At 39.3% G+C, this 17690-nt stretch overlaps 1 protein-coding gene across 1 annotated transcript; it reads right to left on the bottom strand.

The window, feature by feature from the left end:
- Positions 1-12576: 12576 nt before the first annotated feature.
- Positions 12577-17059, bottom strand: LOC110625634. Its single transcript, XM_021771273.1, has 3 exons — positions 16908-17059; positions 12876-13477; positions 12577-12581 (listed from the first exon to the last, which is right to left on the bottom strand). Exons 1-3 carry the CDS (start codon positions 17057-17059, stop codon positions 12577-12579), a joined length of 759 nt encoding a protein of 252 aa, XP_021626965.1.
- Between the last annotated feature and the right edge of the window lie 631 nt (positions 17060-17690).

Raw genomic sequence — 17690 nt, forward strand, 5'->3', positions numbered from 1 at the left:
TCAAGATTGAGGGAGAGTGAAGAGTAACCAAGTGTTGGAAAATTTAAAAGCATGTTAGGAGTTTTGATATAGGAATGTTTCTTATCATTTTTATGTGAATATTTACGAGGGATATTGCATTAATATAATTTATTTGCTTATATTTCATGAAGAAGAAGTGGAAGGGAAGAGTAGAAACTCCAAAGGGAAAGAAAAGGAAGAATAGAAATTTTAAGTTTGTGGAAGATTTTGAAAGGTTTAAGGTTTGTGCTCAACTTTATTTGAATAAAGTCAAGAATTTGTCAATTATATTCTATTTGAAAATTTTACTACCTTAGTAGAATTAAATCAAGTGAATGATATTTTAGTTATATTGTATGATCAAAATTTGAAGAAATGATAGACTTGATAGATAGAAAATTTTGGAATTAATATGTAATTTGACCAAAAATCAAGTTATGGACCAAGTGGAATATCTCTATTTTCTTTGATATAAATGTAATTTGGCTAAAATATAGTAACAAGAAAATTTATTAGACTAAAAATAAGGGAAATTTGAAAGAGAAAGATTTATTCGGTTAAAAAAAAAGGTATTAAAGATTGGACTAAATAAGAAATACTACTTTTACATGTTAAATGTTGTAAATTGTTTAAATTAGGGTTAAAAGAAAGTTGTTGGATAAAAATAAAAATGAAAATGAAAGTGTGTAGTGGGTTAGATATTTGGTTGAAAGTATACTACGGACTAAATTAGAAATAAGTCCATGTAATTTAAAAGTTATGTAATTAAAAGTAATTTTTCAAGGACTTGAATGAACATAATTAAATTGTGTAGGAGCTATTGGTTTAAATGTAAAATTAAGATAAAAATAGAAATTAAAAGAAAAAGAGAAATGAGATATGGTGTAACGTGATAAATAGAAAAAGATGTTAGATTAGATGATAAAAAATAATAATAATAATAGTTAATTAATTAAGGATTAAATTATGAATTTGTAATTTATGTATTTGAGTTAAATTAATAGTTTTAAATGATACGACAATATTTAAAAGCAAAATTGTAATATGATAAAATATTACAGATTAAATAATTTAAAATTACACTATATTGAAATTTTTGTCCTCATATTTAGATATATAAATTATTTAAAGTATAACTCTAGTAAAATTGGTGGAAATTGTGAGTTAGTTTAAGGGTGTGGCGTGTCATATACAGATCTTGCAGTATTGCCCTACAGTTACACTGATTTTTAGGATACAATGAGGTATCATACAGGTACAGCTAATATACTTTACCGCTACAGTTATAGACTCGGGTTTTGAGTCATACAGTTATTTGACACTTTGTGCCCTACAGATATAACTCCCTTATCTGACTTAACAGTCCCATTTAAATTTATAGCGGTCAAAAGAAAAATAAAAATAATAAATAAAAGTATTTAGAGAAAATAAAACTTTTTATATAATGAAAAGAAAAAGACTATAAAATTAAAATCTATATGTATATATATGAAATAATAAAATGATTTAGAATTATTTTGAATTATTTATTTTATAGTTTATTATCATTTGTTTGATTTATTATTGATAAATAAATTTTTATTTAAATATTTTATTTAAAAAAAATGTTGAGCATCACTAAGCAATTTGCTTAGTGCGTAGGAATTTATTTTTTTCCTTACGCAGGTTGTAGTTCCAAGAAACTGTATCAATCCAACCAGAGTTATATCAGTAACCATCTTGGAATATATTTTGTAAATTTTATATAAAGATGATTTTGAAAATATGGCATGTACATAAAGTTTTAAAGATGAAATTATATATTGTTGTGAATTAGATGTATTTGAATATTTTAATTTTAGTATAAATATTAGTTATTAGTATAAGTTTTTGTGTTGAGATTAATAAGATAGTTTACGAAGTGTTTGATTTGAGTTAAAATTGTGTTAATGTTGAAAAAAGTTTAAGGGTTAAAGTTGAAATTTATAAAAGTGTGATTTTACTATTTACATAGGTGGAATTAACCTCATATTTCAAGAAAACGTTTATCAGATTTTTGGTAAAAAAAGTCATAATAAGTTTTTGTGTTGAGATTAATGAGATGGATTATAAAGTGTTTGATTTGAATTGAAATTGTGTTGATGTTGAAAGAAGTTTGGGGTTAAAATTAAAATTTATAAAAATGTGATTTTACTATTCACACATGTGGAATTAACCGTGTATTTCAAAAAAACGTTTATCGGATTTTTGGTGAAAAAAAAGTCATAAATTAGATTATATAAAAAAAAAAAAAATAAGAGCGTTGTCACAAAATATGATGTATCCAATTTGCTTAATTAAATAACTGAATAGAAATATTCCAATCCTCCTTATTGATAAGCTGTGGAAAATAACATTGCTCATTCTAATATAATAGGGATTTAATAAATAAATAAAGGTTACAACTAATTTTGTTTGTCATGTCAAAAGAAAGAAAAAAGGAAGATACCTACTCTTTGTTTGGATGTATAGAAAGTGGAGGAAAAATGAAAAAAATGAAAAAAATGAAAAAAACAAAAATTGACCGACATTTTTTCTTATTTGGAATGGGAAAGAAAATAAATGGAGAAAGGAGAATAAGTCTTATGTTTCCATTGTTATTTTCTCCACAGATTGGAGAGGAAATATAAAAGCTAAGAGAGAAAATGTCTTTTAAATATCAAAATTACCCTTTGAAGTCATTTGTTATTCTTTTTAATCTATAGAATAGAATTGAATTTAACTATAATTTTCTTTACTCTTTAGGTAAAATAATTTTGTTTTCATTCCTTTCTCATTTATTTTCCATTTATCCAAACAAAAATAAAGATAATAACAAATGGAAAACATATTTTTTATTTTCTATTATTTATTTTCCTTCATAAAATTTTTTCTAAACCCAGTCTTACACTCTGTTTGGACTTTTTTAGGAGAGGAAAAAAAATAAAATCAAATATTTTTATTCTTTTTCTTTTATTTTTCTCTTTTGTATTTAGAAAAAGGGGAAAATAAATTTATTTTGAAGGGAAAATACCACCTATTTTCTTTATTTTTTTTATTTTTCTCTACTTTCCAAATAAAAAAGTTGTAATAATTGTTCCTTATTTTTCTTTACTTATTTTTTATCCTTAAATATTTTCAGGTATTCAAACAAAGTGCTAGTTCCGAAGTGCAGTGAAGCAAAACATGGAGTGAAGATGCAGCTTTTCTTTAACTAAAAAAGTGAAGCAGTTGAAAAAGAGTGCAAGTGCACGCCACCCCTCTTACCAAAGACAAGACGACAGCAGCGTTGGGAAGGAAAATCTACTTTTTCTCGTCGAAGGAAAAAAGCTTGACTTGTTTCTTTTCACTTCTTTCTTTTTGGTTTCTGTGCTTCTGCCTCTTTTCTCTCTTCGCCCTTCTTCTACACCAACCTTTGACCATTCAATCCTTTTCCTTTTTTTTTTCTCCTTTTAATTTTTTTCTTATACTTCTTCGTCTAAAGCAATTTATAATATAATCTTTACAATTTACTAAAATCTACACTTTAATTTTTATTATTTTAATGAGAAAAAAATTAACCTTTAAAGTTTTATTATATTAATAAAATAATTTTTTTATTAAAATTTAATGCTAAACTATAATAATTTAGTTGAATTTAATTTCTATGATTATTTAATCTTTTTAATTTTATTAATTTATAACAACTTAATCTTTATAAATTTAATATTTATAATAATTTAATTCATTTAATTTGAGTTATTTTTTAAGTTAACAGTTGATTAATAATAAATTTAACAAAATGAATATTTTGTTAATAAAATAAAAACTTAAAACAAAATTATTTACTATTAAAAGAGTAAGGATTAAATTTTAAATTTTACTGAATCTCAAAAATTATAATGTAATTTATTATTTTCAATAAAATTAAAAATAATAGTTATTTTAGTTAAAAATTAATTTTTAAATTAACTTTCTGCTTTTATCTATTTTTAATATAGAACGAGAATATTTAACTTTTATTAAATAATAAAATTATTATTAACAATATATAATTTGAATTAAATACTAACAGACCATTTGAATTATTATTTAAAAAATAAATAATTAATAAGAAATTATATTAAAAATTTAAATTATTATATAAAAATAAATAATTAATAAAAAATTATATTAAAAATGTAACAAAATTAAATAGAGTTATAATAATTCATGTTAAGGATAATGTTAAAAAAAGAAAATAAACAATATTTTGAGATAATTATATAAAAATTGAAAATAAAATATTTGACTGAGGGAGTGTTTAATTTTTAAAATTTTTTCTTGATCCTAAATTTAATGTGATAATGTATAAAATTTTCTTTTGTTAGTTACATTCTTCTAGTACGTTTTATCTCCGGTCTATTAATAATTTTAAATTATTTAATTTAATCAATAAAAATTATTTAAAATATGAATTAAATAAATATTTTAAAATATAAATTAAATAAATATTTTAAAATTATTGATATATTATCAACAAATATAAAGTTAATATATTTATATTGATATTGCTGAAACAAAATTGATGACGTGATCGAACTGGAACTAGGCTGGGATTGACTAAACCTGCAAGAAAAAGTACGTGAGGTGGTGGGTGTATACGATAGCTACTCCGACGCTCAAGTCAGTAAGTTAAAGAGAAAAGCGAATATAATGTTTTGAACTCAAGAGTAGTGTAAGAGAACAACGTATCTTTGCCTTTGTGATCTTTCTATTTTTATATTGTAAAAAGATGTAGATAAATATAGTATTCCCTAATAATCCGACGATGATGTGACCGATGATGATGTGACCAACTTGTTGGTAAAGGATCTTCACCGACTAATTGATCAGGAATCCCATGATCATAGATGTAATGGGAATCTGCTGGATTGTAGTTACTTAATGGTAACTTCCTTATGGAGATTCACCTTGAAGTTGAGAGGGCAAGTCTATCCGATCTGAAGCCAACTTGTCCCAAAACCAACCTGAAGCATTCGGGTCTTCTTTTCTCATGGGTAGGACCGCGTATAGATTTATCTGATCTTTGCTACGTGGCGTTATCTTATGGTGATAGCTCACTGCCTACGTTGGGCGAGTCTCATGTAGCATTAGAGGTCCTTCCGCTGGTCTTCGATTCTTTAGATTCGAAGGTGACAGTTGTCTTCATGATCTGGGACATGTAGCTTGTTCATCAAGGCTGTGTGTAAGATGTCCTTACTTTCTTCTTATTTGCCCTGTCGACCAGTCAGGTCCAAGATCTTGTTTGGTAAAAATTGATCCAATGATATAGTAATGCCTTGACAAGTTTCCAGGCTCTCTCTAGCACCAACTAGCCTTGGAAATCATTCGGGCATCTTCTACCCCTTACGAGTTCCTTGGCATTTTTCGGCCTTATTAGGCTTCCCAGCATTTTTCAGCCCTGACTGTACTTTTGGGCATTTTCTTTCTCAGACCAGTCCTGACGAGCCTTTAGTCATTTTCCTCCTTAGGGACTTTACTCAAGCTTTCAAGTATTTTCTATCCCTATGCGACATGGCCTTTTACAATCCTGATGGTTTCTGAGTATTTTTCTAGCCTTGACAAGCTTCCATGTATTTTTTCAACCTGAAGAGTTCTTTAGCTTTTTATAGCCTTGATGGTCTTTTTGGTCTTTTACAGCCCTGATGGCTTTTCGCGTACTTTTCTAACCTTGATGAGCTTTTGAGCATCTTCTTAGTCTTAACGAGCTCCTTGGCTTTTTATAGCCCTGATAGTCTTCCTAGCCTTTTATAGCCCTGACAAATTTTTGTATATACTTTTTCAGCCTATATGAGCTTACGTGCATTTTTTTCATTCCTAACAAGCTCCTTGCAAACTTTATTTGCTCACTTGGCAGCCTGTCCTGCCTTCATCGATCATCAAAAGGCCTCACCCGCCTACAATGGGCTTTTTGTAAGAGTAACAACACATGCCTATGATTCTCTTTGTGAGATGGGACCAATGCTTTTGGTCGCATGGCCTGGTTTATATCCGCTGTAACAGCCCGGAAACCGAACTGCCACCGGCACTAGGATCCAGATCGACTTAAGGTCGCCGGGACCCGTAGTAAGCCTGCTATCCTGTCTGTATACCTGTGAAATCCCATACATGATCATACATTTGCTGTAAAAACATAAAACTTTTCTTCATTCCAAGGCTTAACCTGTGCATGCACTCTCTCTGTTCTCTACTAATCCCTACTAGAGCTCCTCATGGCTCTAGGCGGATCAAACTCAGAATGTTAAGCCTGGTTTTGCTCATAAACATACAACAATAAAGAAACATACATAAACTGATCATGTGACTCCACAAAGGGATTACAAGTCTTATAAGTCAAGCACTATGCTATACACTGTACATATACACTATCTCTATACATTTACATGTCCACACTAGCTATTACAAAACTCTGTACTCTTCCTGTCCCCTGCTGAGTTCTCTCTGACCTCTGAACCTGCATAACTGGAGTTAGGGGAGAGGGATGAGCTACGATAGCCCAGTGAGTAGAATAGGCAAATCACAGGTGATAAAACATGCTCTCATGGAATGCAACACATAATCACATCACCTCGGCTGGACGGATCAAAACTCCCTCTATCTCATCTGGGGTACCTAAGTACCATGTGCCTGGTCCCCGTAGGGCTGTTCCAGGTCTTTGTGTGCCTGGTCCCCGTAGGGCTGTTCCAGGTCTTCCTCTGAGGGCTAATGAATCCTCACGAAGTCCGTGCCGCCTCACATAAGCAATGTACAAGGAGCAATGCCAAGTACAAGGATAAATGCAATGCATCATCTTTGTGTAAACTAATGCACTCACCCTAAAGCATATTCATGATGCATGAAGCATGATAAAATATCAGTTCTCATATTAAAACATTAAGTTAAATTCCACTCACCTGGTTATCTCTGCACTGACTCTGCAGGTTCTGACACTGAACTCACTGCTGACCTCCCTGATTCCTCTAGTCCGTACCTACACAGGTGGACTCAAATGAGGGACTAAACGCACTCAAGAACATCTCTAAGAAACTCCCCAAAACCCCTCTAAACGATCCTAAAACCATCACATAAACCATGCAAAAGAAAGCTGGACAGGGCACTTTCGGCGGCAGGTTCGGCGGCCGAAACCCCACTCCAGAGACGAAACTCATGCATGTTCGGCGGCACCTTCGGCGGCCGAAGGTCTCGTCCAGAGACGAAACTCACACACTTTCGGCGACCGAACTCCCTCTTTCGGCGGCCGACAGTCCCTTTCTAAACCGAAAGCCTAGCTTTCGGGGGCAACCTTTGGCAGCCGAACTGCCTCCACAAAGGGTTCGGCGGCCGAACCTTCCTTCGGCGGCCGAACCTGGTTTTGCCCGAAGGACAGAACCCTGCTCTGTTTCATGTAAACTTTGCCCAAAAACCTACCAACATGCATATCAACTACTCCCAACTAGCATATACACATGTATAGGCACAAAGGGGTCTAAAACTACCCTAAAACCCCAAACAAACATAGCACATAACACTTAAACATGCTGGAACACCACAAATCATCAAAAACCTCACCTAAACCTAACCATGCATACTACCCATACAAACTTCATAAAACCTTTCAAAATCATCAAAGAAGCTCAGGATCTTCACTTACCTCTTACACAACTTGAGGATGAAGGATCCTAACGTGGAGATATGAAGAAAAGCTCTTCCAAAGCTCCAAGCTTCAAACCTTGGTTCTTTTGCTCAAAACCTTCATAAGTTACCAAAACTCTTAAAACTCTTGAAAGATTTGAGGAAAATCATGGAAAACATGAAAGTCAACGTGGGAGAGGCTGAAACTCACCTCTGGCTGCAAGTGGAGGAGAAATAACCTCCTTCCACCGACCCTTGGCCCTTTTATAGGTGGCTGGCCAGACCACCTTCGGCAGCCGAACGTGAAGCCGCAACCATGCAATGTTCGGCGGCCGAAAGTGACCTTCGGCGGCCGAACCTTTGCATTTCTCCCTTGTTGCTTTTCTGTCAAAACTCAAGGCTTATCATACTTCAAAACATGAAAACAAGTGAAAATACCTTGGAAAACATATGCATGACCCTTCTCGAGGGATCCGACACCCGAGATTCCACCGGACTACAGGAATTCCGATGCCGGACTCGAGCCGGGTATTACACCCGCCTTATGGCTTGGGTATCAAATGCCTTTGAAACTTCTCGTGAAGCGGGATAACACTCAGTTGGTCGGCCTATCATATACCCGCCTTGCAGTCTGGTATCAAATACCTTAGAAGCTTTTCTTGAAATAGGACTAATACCTGATTGGTCGGCCTAACATATACCCACCTTGCGGCTTGGCATGAAATGCCTTAGAAATTTCTCGTGAAGCGGAATATACTCAGTTGGTCGGCCTGGCATATACTCGCCTTACGGTCTGACATGAAATACCTTAGAAACTTTTCATGAAATAGGATTAATACCCGATTTTTCAGCCGGGCATATACCCGCCTTGTAGCCTGGTATGAATGTCTTTTTTGTGAAACGGAATTAACACCCGATTGGTCGGCCTGGCATATTCTTGTCTTGAAGCTTTGGTTTAGTAGGACTAATACTCAGTCTTCTGGTCTGACGAATCCTTGACTTATGGCCTTATTTAGTGGGACTAATATTTAGTCTTCTGACCTGATGGATCTTCGACTTATGGCCTTATTTAGTGGGACTAACACTCGGTCTTCTAACTTGAAAAATTCCCAAATTATGGCCCTGTTTGCTTGTTTTCACGATCCAATGCCCGAATTATGGTTTGGCTAAAGTTGCCTTGTGGCCTGGTATGAGATGCCTTGTTATGCGGGACCCATATCTGGATGGCTTTATGGCCTTTTATGAATGTTTGTTTCTACGGTCTAATCTCTGGATTATAGCCTGGCGATGGCCTTATAGCCTGGCGATTGCCTTATAGCCTGGCGATTGTCTTATAGCCTAGCATGAGATATCTTGTTATGCGACATCTATGACCAATGGAGCTGCGGTCTTTTATGAATGTTTGTTTCGACAGTCCAACTCTTGGATTATAGCTTGGCAATTGCCTTATGGCCTGATATGAGATGCCTTATTATGTGAGACTCATGCCTAACGGAGTTGTGATCTTTTATGAATGTTTGTTTCTACGGTCCAACACCTAGATAATGGCTTGGTGGAACTCTCCTTGTGACCTTTATTCTTGTCTCCATGTTTTCATCCATCTAACATCTTTTTATTTTTCTCGTATTCAGGTCTCCTGCCATTGCATAAATAACCACCACAGGTTCACTATGGAGAGGCTGACCTAAGTAGACCTGTATAAAGAGGCCAACCCCTTCTTTTCCTATTAGCTGGCACCAAATTAGCTGGTCCTTGTAACAGCCCGGAAACCGCCACCCTTCTGTAACGGCTCCAAACTGCTCGGCGCTAGGATCCAGATCGGCTTAACGCCGCCTAGACCCGTAGCAAGCCTAAACTGAACTCTATGTACCTGATTAATCCCACACATGATCCCACTAGAACACTAGCTTTTAAAACCTTTTCTGTAAAACCACCAGGCTTAACCTTAAAACCACAGCCGTAAAGGCCTACACCAGTGATCTCCTACTACACTGAAAAACATAGACCCCATCCTCGTAGGGTCAACATAATACAGGCTAGCCTTAGCTTTTGTTTTGGGTCAAGGGATTTGCCCTTTCTTCCCTTTGGGTCAAGGGATTTGCCCTTTCTTCCCTCTCAGCTGGGTCAAGGGGTTTTATACCCTTTCTTCCCTGATCACTGGAGTTTTAGCAACACATCATCTGTTAAGCCTAGCGTGACACATTTCTCATCAAGAAACGTAAAACAGGATACATGCATATACTAGGGATTAAGCATACACTGGGCAAAGCACATCTCTAGACATTATCTCATTATACTCTCTCTCTGGACAACATGCTTTTTCCATCATAATCTGTATATACATCCTGCTCACATATCATGTCCATAAATCATGTCCACTACTAAACTATACAAACAAACATACAAACATATCATAACATATCATCCTTAGATCTTTACATCATCTTGCATACACATATACATCAAGCATCTTGACATGCCACTCTATCACAACCTAGCTATACTATGACAGCCAAACACAGCAACCCAAGCTGAACCTCTGATTTTCCCATAGCTCTCTCTCTCTCTCTGCTGACCTCTGGCCCTGCAAAACTGGGGTTAAGGGAATGGGGTGAGCTACTAGAGCCCAGTGAGTAGAAACCATAAAATAGTTCATTCATTACATGCTTTCATGGAATGTGTCACAGCACAAATATCTCACATCTCGGATTAGACATGATCCCAGAACTCCCTCTGTCGGTGCCCGGTCCTACGGTCCCAGGTCACTACATGTACTAGAGCCCGGCCCCTAACTGCGGAGCTCCCAAAGGTCTTATCTAGACACAACAGGTAACGGGCTACTGAGATCGCCTTGGTCCATCCCATCAACAAGAATAAAGCAATGCAGCATATTCGTGATCTCTAATGCAATACAACCTAGTATAACATGGCATCCATGATGTGTGTCTCATGCTCATACTGTCACTATCTTTAACCATTAACTTGAAAACATGCATAGTTTGGTCTACTCACCTGACACCAAGCTGTAGTTAACGCTGGGCCAACGCTCACACTGGAGCTAAACACCTCGCCTCAGGTCCGATCCTACACAGGTGGACTCACATGAGGTGCCAAACAATGCTAACATAACTCTAACACAACTCTGAACCAACGCCCTAAAACAACCCCTAAAAGCCCTTAGACGAACCACACAAAGCATGCAAAAGAAGGCTGGACAGGACCCTTTCGGCGGCAGGTTCGCCGGCAGAATGTCCTCTCCAGAGACGAAACTCGCCTACTTTCGGCAGCCGAATCTCCTCTTTCGGCGGCCGAAGCCTTCGGGGGCAAGGTTCGGGGGCCAAACCATACGCCAGAGACGAAAGTCTCTAACCTTCGGCGGCACCTTCGGCGGCCGAACCTCCCCTCCAGAGACGAAAGTCCAATCCTTCGGGGGCAGGTTAAGGCAGCCGAAACCACCTCCTCAACACGTTCGGCGGCCGAACCTTCCTTCGGCGGCCGAAGCTGGGTTCTCCAGGTAGGCAGAACCTCGCTCACCTCATGCACAACTTCCCCCAAACCTCACTCAACATGCCTCTCAACACACATCGCAAGCATATACGCAAATATATGCATAAAGGGGTCCAAAACTACCTAAAACCCCCAACAAACAACACCCATAACACATAAACATACTCATGCATAAAAACCCTCAAAAACATCCTTTGCACCTCACCATGCAACTCTACCCTTTCCCTCCATAAAACTTGCTTCAAACACTATAAACCATAAGGATCAACACTTACCTCTTGGCTGGTGTGATCCTAGCTTCAAAACATGGAGAAACCAAGCTCCTCAAGCTTCAAGCTCCACAACTTACTCTTTTTACTCAAAACCTTCAAAACCAAGGGAAAACTCATGAAAACCTTGCAATATTTGAGGAAAACATCATGAAAACATCCAAGGAGAGCATAAACCCCACCTTGACCACAAAGAGAGCTTCCAGCACCCTCCATGGCCAGTCAACGGGGCTTAAATAGGTGGCCAACCGCCCTTCCTTCGGCTGCCGAAACTGCATGCAAAACCATGCAACGTTCGGCGGCCTAACGTGAAGTTTCGGAAGCCGAACCTATAGCACTTTCGGCGGCCGAACCTGCATTTTGCCTCCTTGGTCTTTTCTCTTCAAAACTCATTCCCTTTCCTTTCAAAACCATAAAACACTTACAAAAACATGGTAGAAAACCTTGAGAAAACCCCGCAACACGAATCCGACATCCGATATTCCACCGGACGGTAGGAATTCCGATGCCTGAACGAGCCGGGTATTACAATCTACCCCCCTTATAAAAACATTCGTCCCCGAATGTTAAAACAACAAACAAAGCGGAACGAAACTGAATGCCTCGCTAGAACTGCACAAGCTTTCACTGCGCACTCTGATCCTTGCCCTTCTCTCTTCATCTTTACGAAACTGGCTTCGTGTTTGCCTTGTGCTGCGCTACTCTGATCCTCCTCTTCTTTCTCCTTCTCTGCTCTTCCTCTTCTTTGCTCTCCTCTTCCTCTTCTTCCTCTGTACTAACCTAACCTCTGTTCTCGCCTTCAGCAACCTAAACACCCGAATCGCCGATCTATCCAATGGATCTTCACTTCAAGGTAGAGGTTACCTACTCTTGGTCGTGACCTTGGACAACTGTTCACAGTCGTTACAAAGACTCAAGGATCTATCCTTCTTTTCCCGCACAACACTGGAGCATTCCAGGGTGAGGTACTAGGTCAAATGAAATCCTTGTCTACCAAGCACTTCCCTACTCCTACACTTGTCCTATAACTCTCCATTCTTCCTCTTCCTCTCTACAGTACTAAGACTGGTTCTCAGACCTGCCTGCTAACCTCTCAAACCTAATCAATTAACAACTGCTAACCTCTCTGAAGCCTACCGCAGATTCATCCTGAACTCCGCTCCTGGCTACCTTACGCTGCAGACGCAGATAGCACCAGCATCACAAAGAGAAAACCAATCCATCCCCCGACTGACATCCAGACCCTCAAGTCTAGGACCTCAAGGTCGGGTGGAAAGCATCTACTCGTAAATGACACTGAACAGAACGTCAGCCACAGGTGAATCCTACCCGGGTCTATGAAGCCAAAGAGAACATTCTACACCCAAAAGCTATCAACTCAACCTTCCAAAGGCTCCTAGAGCAACGAAAGAAAAAGAAACACTAAGGCTCCCAAAACACACACATCAGAACGTTCAAACGTGAGCATACCTGGCATCACTATGTTCGATGTGTCTGCTCCTCTTCCTTGATTATCGGCTTGAGCCACATTCCTTACAGCCTGCTGCTGAAACCGTACCATCCTGGTCGTAGGAGGACACTCACGTGCAAAGTGCCCTTCCTGACTACACCTAAAACAAGCCGTAGTCCCAGCTAAACATACTCCTCCGTGGGACTTCCCACACGTCCTACACCTTAGAGCGCCTAAACCCAAAGCATTCAACTTCTGCCGAAACTTGTCCCTCTTTGACCTTCTAAGACCTCTGTTCTTCTTCTTATCTCTTTTGGCGGCTGTACTCCGAATAGAGGGGTCACCTTCTCCTGAACTTGAGATCTTAGACTCCTTGGTTTGAGCATCATCCTCAGACTCTCCCATACTTTCTTCATCCATGTTCACTTGCACACCTATATCCCTCCTCTGCACTATTCCTTCTCTGCTGACTTCAACAGACCTTCCTGGGTCTCTTGCTATTTCCTCACTGCCCGCTCTGCCTGACTGCACTTCTGGCAACACAAGGGGAAAGGTGTCCGTACCTTCCCACTCAGATGGATCTGACTCCACCAACTGACTAGCACCTTGCATCTCAGCTCTTCTGAAACACAACAAGCGCACCAGTACACATAAGCATCACATCACATAGCATGGCATCATAACATATAGCATGCATCATATCATATGGTCCATGTGACAAACACATGACCCCTCATGCAACATATATCATGGATGAACCTGTCACCTATAGCCTACAACATAGCAAAACATGCCTTGACCAACTGTGCCAAAAGCCATCCCTGGTCTCTCAGCTCATCTCATATCAGTACATATCATGCCATCTCGCAGCTAAGGGACTATCAACATCCATAATACAAACATAATGCACATGCACCACACATGGCATTACACAACTACATGCAAGACAGGACTCCTCATCCTATCCTAGTGGACATGATCTTACTCTTGATCTTACTCATCTTTCTTATTGTGCTTGCCCTCCTAAAGACAAAAAAAACCTCTTTTCGATGTGAGATACCTCTACTCCCTGAGCATCTTTGCTCATTATACCGTACTCAACACCGTACTCAAGAGGCCCTATGCTCTGATACCATCTGTAACAGCCCGGAAACCGCCACCCTTCTGTAACGGCTCCAAACTGCTCGGCGCTAGGATCCAGATCGGCTTAAGGCCGCCTAGACCCGTAGCAAGCCTAAACTGAACTCTGTGTACCTGATTAATCCCACACATGATCCCACTAGAACACTAGCTTTTAAAACCTTTTCTGTAAAACCACCAGGCTTAACCTTAAAACCACAGCCGTAAAGGCCTACACCAGTGATCTCCTACTACACTGAAAAAGATAGACCCCATCCTCGTAGGGTCAACATAATACAGGCTAGCCTTAGCTTCTGTTTTGGGTCAAGGGATTTGCCCTTTCTTCCCTTTGGGTCAAGGGATTTGCCCTTTCTTCCCTCTCAGCTGGGTCAAGGGGTTTTATACCCTTTCTTCCCTGATCACTGGAGTTTTAGCAACACATCATCTGTTAAGCCTAGCGTGACACATTTCTCATCAAGAAACATAAAACAGGATACATGCATATACTAGGGATTAAGCATGCACTGGGCAAAGCACATCTCTAGACATTATCTCATTATACTCTCTCTCTGGACAACATGCTTTTTCCATCATAATCTGTATATACATCCTGCTCACATATCATGTCCATACATCATGTCCACTACTAAACTATACAAACAAACATACAAACATATCATAACATATCATCCTTAGATCTTTACATCATCTTGCATACACATATACATCAAGCATCTTGACATGCCACTCTATCACAACCTAGCTATACTATGACAGCCAAACACAGCAACCCAAGCTGAACCTCTGATTTTCCCATAGCTCTCTCTCTCTCTCTGCTGACCTCTGGCCCTGCAAAACTGGGGTTAAGGGAATGGGGTGAGCTACTAGAGCCCAGTGAGTAGAAACCATAAAATAGTTCATTCATTACATGCTTTCATGGAATGTGTCACAGCACAAACATCTCACATCTCGGATTAGACATGATCCCAGAACTCCCTCTGTCGGTGCCCGGTCCTACGGTCCCAGGTCACTACATGTACTAGAGCCCGGCCCCTAACTGCGGAGCTCCCAAAGGTCTTATCTAGACACAACAGGTAACGGGCTACTGAGATCGCCTTGGTCCATCCCATCAACAAGAATAATGCAATGCAGCATATTCGTGATCTCTAATGCAATACAACCTAGTATAACATGGCATCCATGATGTGTGTCTCATGCTCATACTGTCACTATCTTTAACCATTAACTTGAAAACATGCATAGTTTGGTCTACTCACCTGACACCAAGCTGTAGTTAACGCTGGGCCAACGCTCACACTGGAGCTAAACACCTCGCCTCAGGTCCGATCCTACACAGGTGGACTCACATGAGGTGCCAAACAATGCTAACATAACTCTAACACAACTCTGAACCAACGCCCTAAAACAACCCCTAAAAGCCCTTAGACGAACCACACAAAGCATGCAAAAGAAGGCTGGACAGGACCCTTTCGGCGGCAGGTTCGCCGGCCGAATGTCCTCTCCAGAGACGAAACTCGCCTACTTTCGGCGGCCGAATCTCCTCTTTCGGCGGCCGAAGCCTTCGGGGGCAAGGTTCGGGGGCCAAACCATACGCCAGAGACGAAAGTCTCTAACCTTCGGCGGCACCTTCGGCGGCCGAACCTCCCCTCCAGAGACGAAAGTCCAATCCTTCGGGGGCAGGTTGAGGCAGCCGAAACCACCTCCTCAACACGTTCGGCGGCCGAACCTTCCTTCGGCGGCCGAAGCTGGGTTCTCCAGGTAGGCAGAACCTCGCTCACCTCATGCACAACTTCCCCCAAACCTCACTCAACATGCCTCTCAACACACATCGCAAGCATATACGCAAATATATGCATAAAGGGGTCCAAAACTACCTAAAACCCCCAACAAACAACACCCATAACACATAAACATACTCATGCATAAAAACCCTCAAAAACATCCTTTGCACCTCACCATGCAACTCTACCCTTTCCCTCCATAAAACTTGCTTCAAACACTATAAACCATAAGGATCAACACTTACCTCTTGGCTGGTGTGATCCTAGCTTCAAAACATGGAGAAACCAAGCTCCTCAAGCTTCAAGCTCCACAACTTACTCTTTTTACTCAAAACCTTCAAAACCAAGGGAAAACTCATGAAAACCTTGCAATATTTGAGGAAAACATCATGAAAACATCCAAGGAGAGCATAAACCCCACCTTGACCACAAAGAGAGCTTCCAGCACCCTCCATGGCCAGTCAACGGGGCTTAAATAGGTGGCCAACCGCCCTTCCTTCGGCTGCCGAAACTGCATGCAAAACCATGCAACGTTCGGCGGCCTAACGTGAAGTTTTGGAAGCCGAACCTATAGCACTTTCGGCGGCCGAACATTACCTTCGGCGGCCGAACCTGCATTTTGCCTCCTTGGTCTTTTCTCTTCAAAACTCATTCCCTTTCATTTCAAAACCATAAAACACTTACAAAAACATGGTAGAAAACCTTGAGAAAACCCCGCAACACGAATCCGACATCCGAGATTCCACCGGACGGTAGGAATTCCGATGCCTGAACGAGCCGGGTATTATAGTCCTTTTTTTTCGTTATTCATTCCGGAATGTTCTATTAACTTTTTCTACTCTTTCTGATGAACTTTCAAAATGTGTCATTTTCTATTAACCTCTCAACCTCGTCTTTTAACTGTCGACACTCCTCCGTTGTGTGTCCGTGGTCTTTTTGTTATTTTTCTTAATCCACATTAGAATATATGTTCGTGAGGTATTTAATCGGGTATAATACTTATACTTACCTCGATCGTCCCTTACTCAGGAGATTGAGTAATCTTTGTGATCTCCTTCATATCCTTACTTCTCTAGCTTTTGGTCTTGCTTTAGGCTTGTCTTTTTATCCTCTTTCTTTTCTCTGTAGTACCTTGGAGCAGCTCGTACTAGCTTCCAGTCGATGTCCTTCGGAGCATCGTCTGATGACACCTCTTCCTCAAACTTGTCCTTCCCTTCGGACCATGCCCCTATTCGAGGCCTTAAGGTATCAACGGAGACTTCCTCCCTTCCCCTGAGAGTCATGAGCAATGCCTTCTCCCAAGCTTTACATTGCTTGAAAGTAATCTACAACCTTAACGTACTGAAGCATTTGCTTAATGCTCAGATTGTTGAGATCTACTTCATTGACAATTGAGAGCATGTTTTGTCCACTGCCATAGGTAGAAGAAATGATGAAATCCTCATTGGTAGCAATCTTAGCAGCAGTTCATGAATTGTCAGCCATTTTGAAAGATAAAAGAGAGATCTCTTTTTAAGAGAGAAGGAATAAGAGACTGGACTTTAATTCAAATGAACAAAAAAGATTCAATGGATCTCCCAACAGTGGAAGCAAATAATGTTACTGAAACTAAATTGATGACGTGGCCGGAACAGAACTATGCTGTGATTGGCTAAACCTGTAAGAAAGAGTACGTGAGATGGTGGGTGCCCACGGTAACCACTCTGATGCTCAAGTCAGTAAGTTGAAGAGAATGGCGAATATAATATTTAGAACTCAAGAGTAGTGTGAGAGAATAGCGTACATTTGTCTTTGTGATCGTTCTCCTTTTATACTGTAAAAAGATGTAGATAAATATAGAATTTCCTGATAATCCAACAAAGGATCTTCGCCGGCTAATTAGTCGGGAATTTCGTGATCGTAGGCATAAAGGGA

This window comes from Manihot esculenta, chromosome 11 (assembly GCF_001659605.2).
Source record: "Manihot esculenta cultivar AM560-2 chromosome 11, M.esculenta_v8, whole genome shotgun sequence".
In the NCBI taxonomy this organism is placed as follows: domain Eukaryota; kingdom Viridiplantae; phylum Streptophyta; class Magnoliopsida; order Malpighiales; family Euphorbiaceae; genus Manihot; species Manihot esculenta.

Coding starts and splice junctions, on each gene's coding strand:
- LOC110625634 (XM_021771273.1), bottom strand. CDS start 17,059: ATGACTCTCAGGGGAAGGGAGGAAGTCTCCGTTGATACCTTAAGGCCT. Junction 13,478..16,907: donor CTAGTACGAGCTGCTCCAAG/GTACTACAGAGA, acceptor GTTGTGTTTCAG/AAGAGCTGAGATGCAAGGTG.